This window comes from Ipomoea nil, unplaced genomic scaffold (assembly GCF_001879475.1).
Source record: "Ipomoea nil cultivar Tokyo-kokei standard unplaced genomic scaffold, Asagao_1.1 scaffold0865, whole genome shotgun sequence".
In the NCBI taxonomy this organism is placed as follows: Eukaryota; Viridiplantae; Streptophyta; class Magnoliopsida; order Solanales; family Convolvulaceae; genus Ipomoea; species Ipomoea nil.
Window position 1 is genome coordinate 467,207 of NW_017617293.1, and position 18,048 is coordinate 485,254.

Below are 18,048 nucleotides of genomic sequence, written 5' to 3' on the forward strand. Positions count from 1 at the left end.
ATGCCTTTGTGTCATGATGACTTCAAAACACATCCAATTAATCTCCAATATACATGATATTACAACCAATTCTACCAAATCACCTAAATGATATAAAGGAATCTAATAAACACATACTTAGCTTCCAATTAACATGAAATCATACGAGTTTGATATCAATTATGCACATAAAATTACTAACAATTAGCACTTATTATAATTGCAAGTCGAACTATGAACCCACATAGGATATCCTGCACGGTGAACTTGCGGGGCAGGATGGAGTCGCTGCTTCCACCAAACTGCCGAGGCAACTTGGTCCACGAAACCACCATTCAATGGGAGGAGAAAGAAAAAGGAAGCGCAACCGTCGTTCAGTTGCTGTAGATGATATGCGATTCTCTCCGAGCTGTGAACGATAGTGTGGCGAGGAAGATGCAACGGCAAAGGAGGGTTGTTGCAGGCGGCGTTGGTTGAAGGAGATGAAATAGTGCACAAGGGATACAATAATTCAAAGAAAGATTCTTCCTATTGTTTGTACAAAAGCAGTTTGTGTAGAATTTTGTTTTTTGAAGCTAATTTTAGGTGGGGGGGTGGGGGGGGGGGGGAAGCCAATAAGGGTGATGAGTGTTTGTCTCTCACATTGATGAACACGTACAACAAAGAACTGGGAAGAGAAGAATGTTTAGGAAAAATACATGGTAAAGAATTGAGATGAGAAGAGGTTTTAGAAAAAAAATTAGATATTATGAAAAAAAAAATTAGATATTTGAAAAAATTAGATATTAGGGTTTTCATTAAAGAATGGTAAATGGTGTCATTTTTGTAAATTAATAAGGATACAAAAAGAAGAAAATGTTAAAAGCTTATAGCTTATTTTGAAATGCTACTTGGAGAAGCGATTCAAAATAAGCTATAAGTGCTAAAAAAAAGCTCTACCAAATAGAGACATATCTTATTTGTAGCTTAAAATGAATTATTAGCTCTAAAATATAACCTAATTAAGTAGCGTTTCAAAATAAGCTAGCAGCTACTAGCTTTTACACTTTCAGCTTTAAGCTAGTAATGCTAATAAGAGCCTAAGTAGTTATAATAATGGGCCACACTTGTGTGAGACCGTTTCACAGGTCCTTATTCGTGAGACGGGTCGGGTCAGATCAATATGAAAATGTAATACTTATACTGAAAAATGTAATACTTATTGTGAACAAAGTGGTTGTTACTTATAAGGGAATGTGTAATACGTTTGAGAGAAAATGCAAAAGTATTACATTTTTCATTAAAATTATTACACTTTCCCTTTTAAGTAATGTTTGAAAGTGTTTGTTACTTATAAGGGAAAATATAATATTTTTTTATGAAAAATGTAATACTTTTAAATCAAAATGTAAAAGTATTACATTTTTCAATTCATCAAAACTATTACATTTTTTCATATAAGAAATAAACAATTTATTCCTGATTAGTATTACATTTTAATCTCGACCTAACTTACCTCACAGATCAGGATCTGTGAAGCGGTCTCACACAAGTTTTTGCTTATAATAATTGAAGTTATCCTATTAGCATTCTATTTTTTTGTTTCTAGTTCTTGTGGGCCGTTACTCATAATGTTTATATTGTATCAGTATATATCTCGGAATGTACAAAATTACTATTGCAAAAGGAGATCTCTTTGTGCCAGGAGACTGACGATTTTGGTTTAACGCCACTACACTGCGCTATAAACCTCTGTGATGGTGGAACTGCAACCATGATTCTTGAGGGAAACCGCTCTGCAGCGTATGTTCGCGCGGGCAATGGTAATGAATGGACAACAATATTTCACATTGCAGTTAGGGTGGGCAACATTAAAATGATGAAAAAGATATCAGAAAGCTGCCCAGATTGTTGGGAGATGACTAATAGCAAATTGCAGAATGTATTTCATGAAGCAGTACTGACCAAGAGGGTGAATGTGATTAACTATGTATTGAGATCTCCCCACATCGACAACCTTATTGATGAGAAGGACGAGAATGGCAACACACCACTACACCTGCTTGCCATTTCTGATTGCCACCATATACAGAGGGCTATAAAGCGTCATACACGGAAGCATTTGGTGTTTAATAAACACCAACAAACTCCATTTGATATGGCTTTGGAAGAAAGAGAGGGCGATTTTTTTTTGGATATCTTCGTAAGTACATTTAATTTGCTTCTACATTATTATTTATTTTTTGGATCAATTGGAATGAGGATACTAGGGATGGCAATTCTACCCGCACCCAATGGGTTCCCCACATCCCTGCCCCTACGGGTTTTAAAAAACCCGCACAATTTGGGTAATGGGTGCGGGTATGGAGGAGATTTTGTATACCCGCATGGGTATGGGTGCGGGTGCGGGGGTAGGTATCCCCGCCCCACACCCACACCCACACTTTTATATATATGTATATATATATATATATATATATATATATATACATACTTGTATTATTAGTATTCATTTATTATATAAGTTTATAATAAAAAATGCATAATGAATTAAACTTCTTTATGGGCTAGTGCCTCGGGGATTCAATTGAATTATCATCTCATTGTCTTAGCTTTTTGTTTATGAAAATTGATTAGGAACAACACAAATAACATAATGAGTAAACACTTAATACAATTTATACTACCAAAACAATTTTAGTTTCAATTAAGCACAAACTTATTGGCTCTTATTAAATTTTAGAGTTATATTCAAACTTATAAAAAAATATCCATGTGATAATTAAAATTGTAGTATAAAATTTTTATTAGATTATTTAAGTGTAATATTAATAATTAAAGTTGCGGGTTGGGTAATACCCGCACCCAAAAAATCCCCGCGGGGGCGGGTATGGGGTAAGAATTTTATTACCTGCGCGGGTGTGGGGGTGCGGGTGCGGGGAATAGGGTGGGAATGCGGGTGCGGGGGCGGGGGATATATCCCCCGCACCCACCCCGCCCCATTGCCATCCCTAGAGGATACCCAGGGGGGATACTAATTTAATGCTTCCATTTTCGCCAAGCTAGAACACCAAGTACGTCGTCTTCAAGCGCTTCCTCAATTTCTATTATGGGTCGCGACAAGATGTATGTTCCTCTCCCAAGTTCGCCTGCTTTACGTGCTAATATGTCTGCTGGTCTATTCTGTTCACAAGCTACGCATTCAGTTCTCCAACCTTCAAGGGACGAAAGCCCGAGCTTGCATGAAACAATCAGATTATCTGTTAGACTATCGACCATCCTGCCGTCATTGATGCCTTCAATCACTTCCCTCGAATCTCTTTCAAGTATAACATGCCTGCATTTCAGTGATTGTGAAAATTGGATCGCCTTTAACAGTGCCCATGCTTCAGCTCCAGCATCAAGACAGGTACCAATGTGGTGCATGAAACCCCCCTAACCAGCTGACATTTTCAGCTTTGGCAATGACGCCACAACCAGCTCTTCCATTATCTAAATTTGAACTTCCATCTATATTTATTTTCACCCAATCCTTTGGAGGTTTGAGCCATCTGATCTGCATCTAAATTCTATCATCTGGGATTGCCATCGAGTTTTAGCTCTGACTTGACCTTTTATCCACTGAATCCTAGCTCCAAGATTGGTATTCGAGTTAGAGAATATCCCCTCATTCCTCCATCTCCACAGCCACCATGTTGTGACCGCGAACATGATGCTTTGTTCTTGTTTTCAGATACCATTATCGAACCCCTTGATCCCTGCATCAAACCAGCTCATGTATGGTTGGTTTTGGTACCTTGCATGTACATTAGGCAATAGATTTTCCCACACAACATTTGCTTCAGAGAATTTCCGTAATATGTGGTCAATGTCCTTAACGCTCCCTCCGCAAACCTCACAAGTGGCGCTATATGTGAATCCACGCCTTAATCTGTTCGCATTAGTCATAAGCCTATAGTGCCTTGCCAACCACAGAAAACTGCAAATCCTATGTGGGATTTTAAGCTTCCATATGTTGCTCCAAGTTTTGTCACTCGGATTGGATAGTGAGCTAGACGTAATCGCATAAGCTGAGCTGACCGAGAAGGAACCTGTTCTATTGCTGCCCCATCTGATATCATCTTCAAGAATTTCCTCATTACATAGAACTACTGTAGACCGACCCAAGAGTCCATCCAGAAAAAACATCTTTCTACCATTCTTGACCATTCTTCTCATGCCATCATTAGTATGGGACAGTTTTAAGGATACCCTTCTTGGCATTCGACATATCGGACTTTGGTGGCCAAGTGGATGGCTCGCCATTTCCCTTTAGGTACTTAGATTTCATTATTTCCACCCATAGGATATCCTCATTCTTCATTAGCCTCCAACCACGCTTGGCGAGGAGTGTTTGGTTCATGCGTTCCAGATTTCGAATGTCGAGCCCTCCCTCGTCTTTGTTCCTCGCGACTATATCCCAAGCTACAAGATTTCATTTCCTTTCTCCCACTGTTACTTCCCAAAGAAATTGCGTGAAAGCTTCTCTAAGAACGAGGTTACTCCATATGGGAGTAGTGTTGTTTGCATTGTATAATTTGTTATGGCGAACAAGACACATTGAATAAGGACCTACCTGCCAGCTAATGACAATGTCTTCATCTTCCATCCTGCAAGTCTGGCTTGGACTCTTGCGATTAGGCTATTAAAGGAATCTTGCTTTAGTCTACCATGTATTGATGGTGAAAAACCTTGTGGTACTTGAATGCAAGACTTTTTACTAAGGTTCCTACTAAGTGTTATATTAGGTGGTTAATCTGGATTTGAGTAAGGTTTTAAGCCAGTAACTAAAACGAACAACAAAAAGAATTAAAGAAGGAACCAGACACCAGGATGTGTTCACGCAGTTTGGAGTCTCACTCCTATATTTGCGGGGCCACTCACGTCAGCCCAATCCACTAGATGATCAAAAGGAGTACAAGGGAGATTTCAATACACACAAAGGTATTCACTACACTATCCTTACCAACCCTATTGTCATCTACACAGACTGATTGTGCAAGCCATCTCCATTCTTCTTTTTGGGTGTCTTCAACACTCGAATAGGAAACGAGTATAGTTGTGGAGGACTAGGTGTTTGGAGTTGTAGTTCGAATCCTTGTAAAATCCACATTGAGTCATTATGCAAAGTAGCATTTTATAGAGGTGAGAAATGAGACCTTCATGTCTGAATTTGTGCTGTTGTCCAATCCTCAAGAGCTCAGCACCACACGATCTAGATCCACAAGATTATATGGTCTTGACAAAAACAACTGTTGAAGTAGTAAACCTTGAAAACCTAGAGCACATTTTGTCCCTGATCCAGAATAAAAACAATATAGTTTTGACAACTAATTAAGCCAACATAAAGGGTCTAGTGTGCAACATTTGCTTACACTTTCAATCTCCCCCTTTGGCAATTAGTTGACAAAACACAGTCTTTACAAATATACTCTAAGGCCTGAAATCAAGAATCTTTATTTACCAGTCGGAGTATACTTGTTTACAATTTAAGACTCTGTCTGGATCAGGTACGGATGCAGCTCCACTAAACAACCTTTACCAAACCAAACAACATCCTCCAACCTAACTGCCACACGAACTGGCTAGGCAAAGTGACATAAGGTATACGTAATCACTTTCAAGAATCAAACACACATTGAACACACATTGGACAAGTCAACAAGTACCAAGCAATTAACATACATAATAACAGAAATGATCAGTTTATCACATTGCACTGAGCAAACACAAAGCACACATTATTACCAAAAACCAGTTCAAGTCTGTGCAGTCAATCCAACCAACCAGACCAAACAACCAATCAAAACATAAAGAACTCACCCTCAAGAGTACTCCCCCGTTTTGTCATACTAAATGCCAAGGGGACAATGAATCATGTAGTGGCTTGAGCTATTTGATAGAGTGCCCATGTCATCAGGGTCCTCTTGAGCAGAAAAGCGAGTTGCGATGTCGTCTTCCAGTGCAGAAACTTGGTTAAGAGTATATGAAAGCTTGTCTTCAATGTCAGCAACAATGGCCTGTAGAGAGGAAATATTCTGCTTCAGTGAGGTGGATACTGCCTTGTAGTATGCAGCTTGCTGTCAAAGAGCTATAAGTTCCGGAGGAGTAGCTGGAGAAGATGCTGGTACAGACTCAGGTCTGGTAGATGAGGAACCGGAGGCAGTTTGTGTAGGAGCTGGAGCAGGAGCATGAGCTGTGTCAGAGAGCAGAGAAGCACGATCAGCATAATGAGATCCCTGATGCAACCAATAGTCCATGGTGTATGTGACACCCCAAAAATATACATTCAATCCATGGATTAATTGAGTAATTAATCATATTTTTATTTGAGGAATTAATTCCTAAAATCCTGATTTTTAATACTCAAGGACTAGAATTTGACTAGTCAACCTTTAAGTTGTGTTGTACCTTGTGCTTTGAGGGGAGTTCCCTTGTTCCTTACACTTTCTAAAGGTTAGTAAGGGTATTCTTGTCTATTCACCAAGAGTTAGTATTGTAACCTAACCTAGAAGACTTCTTCATTTCATTCCTTACAATTCCTAGAAAAATAGTTCTACCTTCTCTCTAGAAAAGAAGTGTAGCTTATTCTCCAAGCCAAGTTGAGACCCTTGTCAAGATTCCAAGATTTGCTTCCAAGATTCAACCTTTTACCTATTTGGGCATCTAGGAGGGTAAGATCTAGGTTCATCTTGTGTTTTGGGTTCCATCTTAGTTGTCTTTTTCTTAAAGGTAGGATCTTTATGATCTTTTGGTTTAATCTTGAAGTGGGTTTGGAAAGTAAGCCTTGTAGAGAGCTTGTTGTGGTGTAAAGTGAAGTCTTTTGGTCTTCAAGAGGTAACCCATGCTCTACAAAACCTATTTTGCTTACCTATATATGATTTCTTGGATTCTACTTGTGTTTTGCTATGAAATGTGAGGGTTTATGCATTTGTCTTGTGATATTGCATATCTAGAGCTTGTGTTTAGGGTTCCTTTGTGCCATTGCTTGGCATTTTCCATGGTTCAAGTCATTTTGTCGTGTTTGGTGAGATTTGCCATGTTTTGGACTTGAATTTGTGTTTGGAGAAGAAAATCCCCGAAGGGATTATTTTGCCCAGGAGTATGTACCCGCGGGCGGAACGGCGGGGAGAGCCCTACCCGCTGCCCACCCGCAGGTACGTAGACTTGTGGGTTGTGTACCCGCGGGCAGAACCACGGGTAGGGGCCTACCCGTGGGTCCACCCGCGGGGAACACAGTGGGGTTGAAATGTGAATTTGTTCCCCGTGATTTGTTTGACTCGGTATTTGGTCTTTTGGCTTCCCGTTGTTCTTTTGTGGAACTATTTGAGTGTCTCCTTGATGTTTCGTACGTCTAGAAGTATATGGTAGGTATCCATGTAGGACTTTGGTGTCTTGAATCGTGCTAAGTGTTCAACATTGTGTTTCGTTGGACCAAGAGGTGTCTTGTGTGTTCCTCGGAACTATCTTGGGTTTCTCCGTTGTTAAGCATGCTAGTTTATTGTCTTAATGCTAGCGTGTGTGTGTTTTGTACCTTCCGTTTGGTTGATGATAACTTGTGTTATTCATCGTTGTTGTTGTTGGGCTGTGACCCGTTTCTTGATTGAGTATGTTTCATACCTTCGTTGTAATCCGTTGTTTGACTCTCGTGTGAGTGGTGGTGCGTGTATGGCTCTACCTGGATTGCACGATTAGTGGTATGGGACACTAGTCACCAAGGTATTGCAGCGGTCCTCGTGGTGGCCGTGACGTGATTATGGATTTGTGGCCTGAGTGATGGGTCCACGTTTTTGGGGGATAACATGTGTTATCCGGGCATGTGTTGCCGTGATTGGTGGTGTTCGTTGGTGGTTGTTGGTGGGGGACGACGGTCCCGGGGGAATAAGGTTGGACTAAGAAGTACAGGGGTCCTGGAGGTAATGGTTGGAAAAGAAGGTACAAGGTTGGGGGTAGCCATAAGGTTGGAACAGGGCATAAGGAAGGCATACCAACTCGTGATGGGTGATGTTGCGAGGGCTTGTAAAGCCGGCGTTGTGTGATCTTCTCTCGTGACGTGTGAAGTCACGGAGGTTTGTGTGGTTTTGGCATGTGTTGCCGTTGGGTGAGTCTTATTCCTTGCGTGTGGTTAACCCTTGTGGTTTGGGATGTGTTCCCGTGTTATTCTTGAGAGTGATGAGTCTTGTGTAGGCAGTTGATCTTGGTTTTGACTTATATATATGTATTCCGTTTCGAAAATGGTTTTTACATCTTATATCTATCTATTTATGATACTTAACGGTATTGGTGGGTTACCAGCATTATTCGCTGATCGGGCGTCGTCCCATGTTTATCTTTGTATCTTTCAGGTGATGTTTAGACGAGCGCGATGTCTAGAGCCTGGTAGCTTAGCACCTTTATCCTTGCTTTTGTGGCCTGTGCGCCGATGTAGTTAGATTGATGTTTTGGGATAGACGTACACACTTGCAGATTGTTTGCCGTAGCGTTTACCGTGTTTGGTAGACGTGGCGTGACACCCCGTTGGATTTTTTTTTATCCAGTTTCGTTTTTATCTTCCGTTGTGCTAGTTTTGTCGCTTAATCTGCATGTGTTAAGGCTTTTATATAGGTCTTGTTTGGGGGGTGTTACAGTGTACTTCCTCTCAAATGTATAGTCATGTTCATTGTCATAGAGTTTGAGGCCTTGGTCTTTCAGGATTCCATAGATCAGACAAGGGAACAGGTTTGGACCAAGATTTAGAAATAGGGCTAGGGTCAGACGTAGGAACAGGTGGAATGACAGGGGTAGAGGCTCCTGTTCTGGAACGAGTTATGCAAGCAGAACCGGAAGGAACAGACCTCCTCTTTCTAACCTCCGAAATAATCACAATGTCATCATCTAACTCAGAGGCTTTTCTTTTGGAAGGTTTTGACGCAGACACAACTTTTTCTTTGCCATTCTTAGAAGCCGTGGCAAAAAGGGACAGACACTAAAGGGACAGTTTGTGTAGACACATGGGGGGTTTGGTAGATTTGCTATCAGATCAATAAGGACCAAGCACTGAGTGGGTGAAAGGGGTTCTCCAGAGCTAGATATGATATCTTGAATAGAGAAACCTATAAAGACAGGCTGAGAATCTGGCTGAGAGATAGGGTGAGAGCTAGGTTTAGGCGAACTACCCGGCAGGGGTCCAGAGTAAACAATTGTAACAAGAGGGTTAACATCCACACGCGGTAAAGTAGAGTTCTCAAACAGTAAAGGTAGGTAAATCAGGCAAATTAACAGAGAAACGAGGCACCCTAGGCTCGGGCAACGAGCTATTACCATCTAAAGGAGATGAGAATGTACCAACGCCCTTGATTTTCTTGCTTCCAGTTCAGCCGCAAGCTTGTCTTCATCAAATTGGACATTTGCATCAACATCGGCAAGTTGGTCATCCACTACATCAATCGGCCAAGGTTCAATAGAAACATGGGCGGCCATGGTTAAGACCATCTTTGACTCCCTCAGTGTGAGATTCTCCATCAGATCTTGATTCTGAACTAGGGTTGCCAAAACCCGTTCTTCGACTTCAGGTAAGAGAGGTGCGGACCCATTGATTATTTGACGGTAGAGTTCAGTTCTCTCATCATCGGATAGATAGATAAGGAAGGGATTAATATTATGAGGGTTATCCGCCATGGGAGATATTTTGAAGCTTTGGAGATTTTGGGGAAAGAAGATAAAGAGGATTGCGATGGATTTGGGTGGTAAACCGAGAAGAGGTAAAATGAATATAAGCATATCCAACAAGCTATGACCGATTCTTATAGGTTAAGGTTTAAGAATAGGTGTTATTTTAGGTTGACATGTAGCCGATTGGACCAAATGACTTATTTTATTAAGAGACGAGGTGGAATACTCCACTTAGGTACTGATCTAGATCCTAACACTGAGGTAGACCTGAAACACACTTAAACACAAACATCAAACATAAACAATAATAATGAACAATGTATCCACCTGTCCTTATGTTAAGGAAAGAACACCATTAATTTTTAAATTTGCAAACCCCTAGAGCTGCTCGTAGGCTCTCGAATCTGGTTTTGACCAATGGCTTTATGAATAGGTCTGCCAGGTTCTTGTCTGTAGGGACATAGTTTAGATAAATTTCCTTGTCCTCTACTAGTTCTCAAATGAAATGGTGCCTAATATCAATATGCTTAGTACGAGAGTGTTAAACATGATATCGCACTTGCATTGTCACAGTACAGAGTCATACAACCCTGGTTTATCCCGTAGTCACACATCATTTGACGCATCCATAGTAACTGAGTGCAGCAACTTCCTGCAGCTATGTACTCAGCTTCAGCAAGGCTCAAAGAGATCAAGTTTTGCTTCTTACTTAGCCAGGCTACCAGGTTCTTGCCTATAAAGAAGTATCCTCCTGATGTACTTTTACGGTCATCTGTATTTCCAGCCCAGTCAGCATCGCTGTATCCTACAAGACTTAAACTTGTGTCATTTGAAAACCAAATACCATAGTTTACTATACCATTTACATACTTGATAATGCGTTTGACAGCTTTAACATGTGACTCTTTTGGGTCAGCTTGGAATCTAGCACACAAACCAACACCCGACATAATGTCTGGTCAACTTGTAGTTAGGTACAGAAGACTTCTTATCATATGCTCCTATATAGGGTAGGGTCAATTCCTGTGCCTAACTCATCTTTTGTTAACTTTGTAGTTGTTGAAATAGGCGTTCGGGCATCTTTTGCAGAATCTAACCCAAATCGCTTGATCAGGTTTTTGGCATACTTCTCTTGAGATATGAATATTCCCTCAGTTGTCTGATGAACTTGTTGTCCTAGGAAGTAAGTTAACTCCCCTATCATACTCATCTCGAACTCTTGTTGCATAACCTTGACGAGTTGATCTGTGGCACCTGCCTGAGTGGAACCAAAAATGATATCATCAACGTATACTTGAGCAATGGTTACATGTTTACCTGATTTTTTGATGAATAGGGTTTTGTCTACTCCCCCTCGATTGTAGCCATTCTGAATGAGGTATTGGGATAACCTTTCATACCAGGCTCTCGGAGCTTGTTTGAGTCGATATAGAGCCTTGTCCAGCTTGTAGACATAGTCTGGATGATGAGGATCCTCGAAACCTTTTGGTTGAGCAACATATATGTCTTTTGACAAGTAACCATTTAAGAAGGCTGTTTTGACATCCATCTAAAACAACTTTATTTGTAGGGCACAAGCATTGGATAGAAGAAGGCGAATGGATTTTGGCGAGCAACGGGAGAAAACGTCTCGTAATAGTCAATCATTTCGATTTGAGAGTAGCCTTGAACTACTAGCCTGGCCTTGTTTCGAGCAATGTTCCCTGCTGAGTCAGTTTTGTTGCGAAAGATCCATTTTTCCCCTACAATGTTAACACCGTTAGGTTTCGGGACTAAGTTCCATACCTTGTTCCTCTCGAATTGTTCCAATTCTTCCTGCATTGCTTTAATCCAGTGCTCGTCAGATAAAGCTTCTTTCACATTCTTTGGTTCTATTTTAGATGTGTAGCACGAATATCCAACTAACTCAAGATAGTTTCGCTTTCTACCCCGATTCGAACTCCAGAGGTAGGATCTCCAATTATATTTGGAGGTGGATGATCTTTTTGAATTCGAGACGACACTTCTAGTCCCCCAGGTTCTTGGTCTGGTTCAGATTCTGGATTTGGAGTAGAAGGTGTTGAAGGTAATGAAGGTTCTGGCTCAAGAGTTGGACCAGTATTAGGAGGTAGTTGATTAGTTGTCTCAGATTCTGACATAGGTGTCCAGATATAGAAGTGTCAATAATCACATCTGGTTGATTGTCAACCACGACATTTATGGACCCCATGATGGTTTTTGAGACTTTGTTGTACACTCGGTAGGCACGACTATTTGGAGAATAGCCAAGAAAGATTCTTTCGTCACTTTTTGGCTCAAATTTTTGTGTTGGGTGTCGATCCTTCAAAATGAAACAACATGAGCCAAATATATGAAAATGCTGGATATTTGGTTTTTTTACCTTTCTAGATATCATACGACGTTTGATGTGTTCCAAGTCGTAGATAGACCCGGTTGATGGTGTAGCACGCAATGTTTACTGCATCTGCCCAAAACTTTTGAGAGAGATTTTTTGTGTTTAGGAGCACCCTGGCCATTTCTTGGATGGTGTAATTTTTCTTCTCTACTACTCCGTTTTATTGAGGTGTTTTGGGAGCTGAATACTCGTGGGTGATACCGGGACTTGCACAGAAATCATCGAACATTTGATTATCGAATTCCCGTCCGTGATCACTTTTGATGCGGATAATTGGTTCGTTCTTCTCCTTTTATAGCTTGATTCCTAGCGCTTTGAATGCCTCATAGGTCTTGGACATAGGTCTTGGACTTCTCTCTAAGAAACACAACCCAAGAAAAACGTGAACAATCTTCTAAACACACTAAGATATACCTTTATCCTCCAATGTTTTCCGTTTGAGTAGGGCCTATGAGATCCATGTGGAGCAGCTCCAGACAGTGTGTTGTTTGAATTGGATTTTGTGCAGAGTGAGACGCTCTTGTTTGTTTACTAGTTTGGCATGCATCGCAGACACCTGTTGGTTCAACTTTCATTTTAGGTAGTCCATGAACACCCTCAATTCTCACTAGCTTATCTAGTGACTAGTAGTCTAAATGACCCAATTTTTTATGCCAAACCTCTAATTCGTTAGTACTGGACCTGCAGCACAAAACATCATTTGTGAAAATGTAGCAATTATTAGATGATCGCTTACCTTCCATAACACACTCCTTCTTGTTGTCTAGAACATTGCAACGCTCCTTCGTAAAGAATACATTCCACTCTTGATCGCATAGTTGGCTTATGCTGATGAGGTTTGCATGGAGACCGGATACCAGAAGTACGTGATTTAGCTTGGGTAGACCTCGAACGTTTAGAGTATCGGTTCCTTTGATTTGTCCTTTAACTCCATCACCAAAAGTCACTTCACCTTTGCTATCGTTGATATTGGCCAGAAAGGCTGAGTTTCCCGTCATATGACGCGAGCACCCGCTGTCAAAATACCATCTTTCTTCCCGGTGTGTACTTGTGGAATGAAACGAAACATGGCACACAAAGTTGTTTTTCCTCACCCAAACTTGTTTAATAAATGGCGTGATTGTCTTGTTGTGAAATATTTCACTTTGCTGGTCTTTGTAGAAGTAAAAACACTCTAGTTTTGTGTGTCCTTGGACCCTACAGTAATGGCAAATAGGGTTATAGTACTTGTATTTTGGTTTTGGATAATTCCCATTACTAGATTTTTTCCTCACAGTGCTAGTTTCTAAAGCGTCTGGATTTGATCCTGGAGCTAGGTCAGAACTAGTAGCTTTCACGAGAACTGTCACGTCTTTGCCTGTGTCACTTGCAAATCCCAAACCATACTTCGTAGAGGTTTTCCTTCCAGAGTCCAGTATTTGATCAAGAGTGGACGTGTTGTCCATCATCTTGATGCGACGTTTTAGCCTCTCCAATTCTCGTTTGACTCATTCTTCACGCTTGAGGCCTTCACTTATGCGCTCATCTTTGTCAGCAACCTGACTTTCGTATACCCTCTTAGCATTCTCTAAGTTGCTTACTTGACACGACAAGGATCTGTTGATTTTTGAAAGAGTTTCCCATCTAGCGTGCAACTTTTTAAACTCTTCTTCGAGGGTTTGTGTTGGCAAATCATCTTCTTCAGCAGAGGAATATTCGCCAATTTCAGAATCAGTGTCCACTTTAAGCTCGTTTCTTTCATCTATTGAGGCAATCACTGTGAATGCAACAAAATTCCTTGAGATCTCTTCTAAGTAAGATTCGGGACTTCCCATCTTGGTTTCATCGTCGTCGCTCCACGTGAGAGTTGCCGCCATTGTCTTGTTACGTCTTAGGTATGTTGGGCATTCAGCTTGTACATGGCCGTAGCTTTCACATTCATAGCATTGAATGCCTTTTCCTCAAGGCTTGTCCCTAGGATGAGAATTTTTTGACGAAGATGGACGGAAATTGTTCAGGCTGGTCTTCTGATTGTTTCTAGGAACACTTGAGCCTGATCCTTTTTGTGGTTGAAATTTTCCACTTCTGGAATTTTGTTTCTGTTTACCCTATTTCAACAATTTTGAAAAACCCTTAGATAAAAACACCATTGGATCGTCACTTACCTCGTTTGGATTAGATCCAGCCTCTTTGTCTTCAGCTGAAAAGGCTATGACTTTCTCTTTGGTGGAGTGATTTGCGAGCATTTCCATTTCGTACGTTTGTAAGCTACCCATTAGCTGATGTACAGATATATTTTCCCACCCCTCATGCTTTTGGATGGCAGTGACCTTCATTTAAAATATTGGAGGAAGGGAGCGTAAGATTTTTTTCACGAGTCTTGATTGATCAAACGGTTCACCTAGAACAATTGCCCGGTTAGCAGGCTCTTGGACACGAGCATGAAACTCAACTATCGTTTCATCCTCTTTCATTTTTAGATCTTCAAAATCAGATTGAACCTTCATAGGTAGTTTCTAGTGTTTCTCATGTATCTTTGCCAGAGGTACAACCTGCAATAATAGCGAACTGACTTTCATGCATTAAAGAGTAAATAATGTCTAACGCTTTATTGTTATGTCCTACGGTTGTCATCTCTTCATCTGTCCATTTCGTCTCTAGTTTGAGGATTGGAGGAGTTTCTACTGTGGCTCCAGCTTTGGTAAGATGAGTCCACCCAGTAAGCACTGCCCTCCAGATCTTCTCCCCTTGTGCGTGAATGTGCATTTTGGTGCAGGCCTTCTAGAATGCATAGTTGTCAAGGTGCTCTATGTCGTTCCATTCTGCAAGACTCAATGCACAGTAAATACGAACAAGACAGCCAAAGAGACAGAAAAAGATACAGATAACGAGATCTTGAGTTCAAGAACCACAAAGAAGCCAGATCGAGTAGACCAATAACTTAAGTCCCCGTTCTCTGATACCAATTCAAAAAGCTTGTGGTACTAGAATGCAAGACTTTTTACTAAGAATTAAAGAAGGAACCAGACACCAGGATGTGTTCACGTAGTTCGGAGCCTCACCCCTACGTCTGCGGGGCCACTCACGTCAACCCAATCCTCTAGATGATCAAAAGGAGTACAAGGGAGAGTTCAATACACACAAAGGTATTCACTACACTATCCCTACCAACTGTATTGTCATCTACACGGACTGATCGTGCAAGCCATTTCCATTCTGCCTTTTGGGTGTCTTCAACACTCGAACATGAAGAGAGTATAGTTGTGGAGGACTAGGTGTTTGGAGTTGTAGTTCGAATCCTTGTAAAATCCGCTTTGAGCCATTATGCAAAGTAGCATTTTATTGAGGTGAGAAATGAGATCTTCGTGTCTGAATTTATGCTGCTGTCCAGTCTCAAGAGCTCAGCACCACACGATCTAGATCCGCAAGATTATAGGGTCTTGACAAAAACAACCGTTGAAGTAGTAAACCTGGTTTACATTCTGTCCTTGATCCAGAATAAAAACAATATAGTTTTGACAACTAATTAAGCCAACATAAAAGGTCCAGTGTGCAACATTTTCTTACACTTACAAATGGAATACCAAGATATTTCCCCATGTCCTCCACCTTGGAGATTCCCAGACTATTTGTTATGGCTAGCTTAATGTCTGCAAACGTATTCTTCGAGAAAAACAGGGAGGATTTCGCTAGCTTACCTGTTAGCCGGACAGATTGCAAAATTTGCTCAAACATTTCTTAATCACTGAAGCTTGGTGTAGAGAGGCTTCCCCGAAGAGAACTAAATCATCCACAAAGAAGATGTGAGTTACAATTGGTCAATTCCTTGTAACCCTGATCCCTCTCCATGAACCAGATTCTGCAACAAGTTCAATTAAGTGGCTAAGCTTTTTTATACACAGGACAAACAGTAGCAGGGATATCAGATTGCCCTGCCTGATTCCACGTCCAGGTCTGAACCATTTAGAGATCTTCCCATTGCATGCTACAACTAATCTGGAAGTAGTAATGCACACCATTATGTTCTTAATCCAAACTTGGCTAAAACCAATTTCTGACAAAGTGGATTGAATGAAAGACCATGAGAGCCTATCATAGGCCTTCTTTATGTCTATCTTGATTGCCATCCAACCTTCTCTACCCCTTTTATTCTTCATAGAGTTGAGCATTTCTTGGTATACTAATATATTATCTGTAATACGTCTTCCCGGAACGAAACTTGTTTGATGAGGACCAATCAACTTGCACATAACACCTTTGAGTCTCAAACTCATAGCCTTATGCTTTTGTGTGGATCTTGTATGACACGTTGCACTAACCGATCGGATGATACTGACTAACAAACGCTGGATTAGGAACCTTCGGAATGAGGGATATGACTGTATCGTTACATTTTTCCGGTAGGTACTAGTGGTAAAGAAGTCCAGTGCAAAGTGGATTATGCTATCCTTTACAATGCTCCATGTATTTTGGTAGAACCCGGCATGAAACCCGTTCGGTCCGGGAGCTTTGAACGGGGCCATATCAAAAATTGCTTTTTCGATCTCAGTCATCGAGAATGGCCTATTTATGTTGATCCAGTACGAAGTTTGTAGCATGTGGAACAATCCATTCTGTGAATCTTGAGCCAAAGTTCTATCTTCTTTAGTGGATAACTACATATAATACTCACGAACGTGATCCATTACCAACTCTTCATTTGATATCCATTCCCCAACTTCTGTTTTAATTCCTTTAATTGCAGAAGAATACTTATGCATTACAATGGCAGCATGGTAATACCGTGTGTTGCGGTCTCCAGACATGATCCACTCCTCTTGTGATCTTTTGACACCAGATGAGTTCTTCTTGGTACAGTATTTAATCTAGCTCACAACGTAGATTCCGGTCCAGTTTGATAAGATCTGCCCTGCGAGAGTTTGCAAGGTTGCAATGTACACCACTAATTCTTGCTAGTACCCGCATTTTCCTTTGGAAAATATTGCCAAAAGTCCGTTTATTACACTCATCCAGCTTCATAGCTAGACACTATTTATTAACTTCAATAGTTTCCTCAGGGCACTAGTTACGTTGGACGCATGACTGGAAATCAGGATGAGTATACCAAGTTGCATTAAATCTGAATCTCCTCCTGGGCTTTTCTTGTGGCAACTTTCATTAGTCGAACCAAGAGAGGCGTGTGGTCTGAGTTCACCATAGGGTGGTGCACAACTTTAGCTTTTGGGAATTTAATCCTCCAGTCAATGGTGCAAAGTGCCCGATGAAGTCTCGCTCCTTTGAACGTTGCGATATTCATGCCTCTCATCCAAGTAAATTTGGGACCAGAGAAGCCAAGATCAGTCAAACCTTCGAGGAATATATATCGTGATGTGGTTAACGGAGATGAAAGCAGAAGAACTTCCTTTCTGTAGTTGACTTTGGGAAGGAAATTGGTAAAGGTGAAAACTGTTTATTGAAAGAAGAAACTACCACTTAAATACTTTAGTGACAGTTGTAACGATACAAGAAAGAAGGAAGAGAAAAATACATTTAGGCCCTTTCTATTTTTCTATTTTCTTCCTCTAATACCCCCCGTAAGCTGGCGTGTGTAGGTTTTGAACACCCACCATAGATACAAAGAGCTCAAACTGAGAGGTTGGAAGAGGCTTGGTGAAGCCATCAGCAGTTTGGTTAGTGGTGGAGACAGATAGCAGTTTGACCAAACCTTGAGTAATTCTTTCTCGCACAACATGGCAGTCGATTTCAATATGCTTTGTCCTCTCATGGAAAACGTTGTTCTCAGCGATTGCAATAGCGGACTTGTTATCACAGTTGATTGTGGCAGGGTCATTCACGCCAACATGCAAATCTTTAAGTAGGGAGATAAGCCATTGTATTTCACAAACAGTAGTTGCAAGTGCCCGGTATTTTGCCTCGGATGAAGACTTTGCCACTGTCGCTTGCTTCTTTGATTTCCAAGAAATGAGAGATGAGCCAAGGAATATACAATACCCTGTGATAGATTTTCGCGTGTCCGCACATGAGGC

At 40.9% G+C, this 18,048-nt stretch overlaps 1 protein-coding gene across 1 annotated transcript in view; it reads left to right on the forward strand.

Annotated features, from left to right (window-relative positions):
• The window catches only part of LOC109178641 (ankyrin repeat-containing protein At5g02620-like), a 39,871-nt gene that overhangs the window by 15,854 nt on the left and 5,969 nt on the right, over positions 1-18,048 (forward strand). Inside the window, exon 3 of the mRNA XM_019328177.1 lies at positions 1,608-2,161. Within this exon, the coding sequence (XP_019183722.1) occupies positions 1,608-2,161 (554 nt within the window). The remainder of the gene's footprint in view (positions 1-1,607; positions 2,162-18,048) is intronic.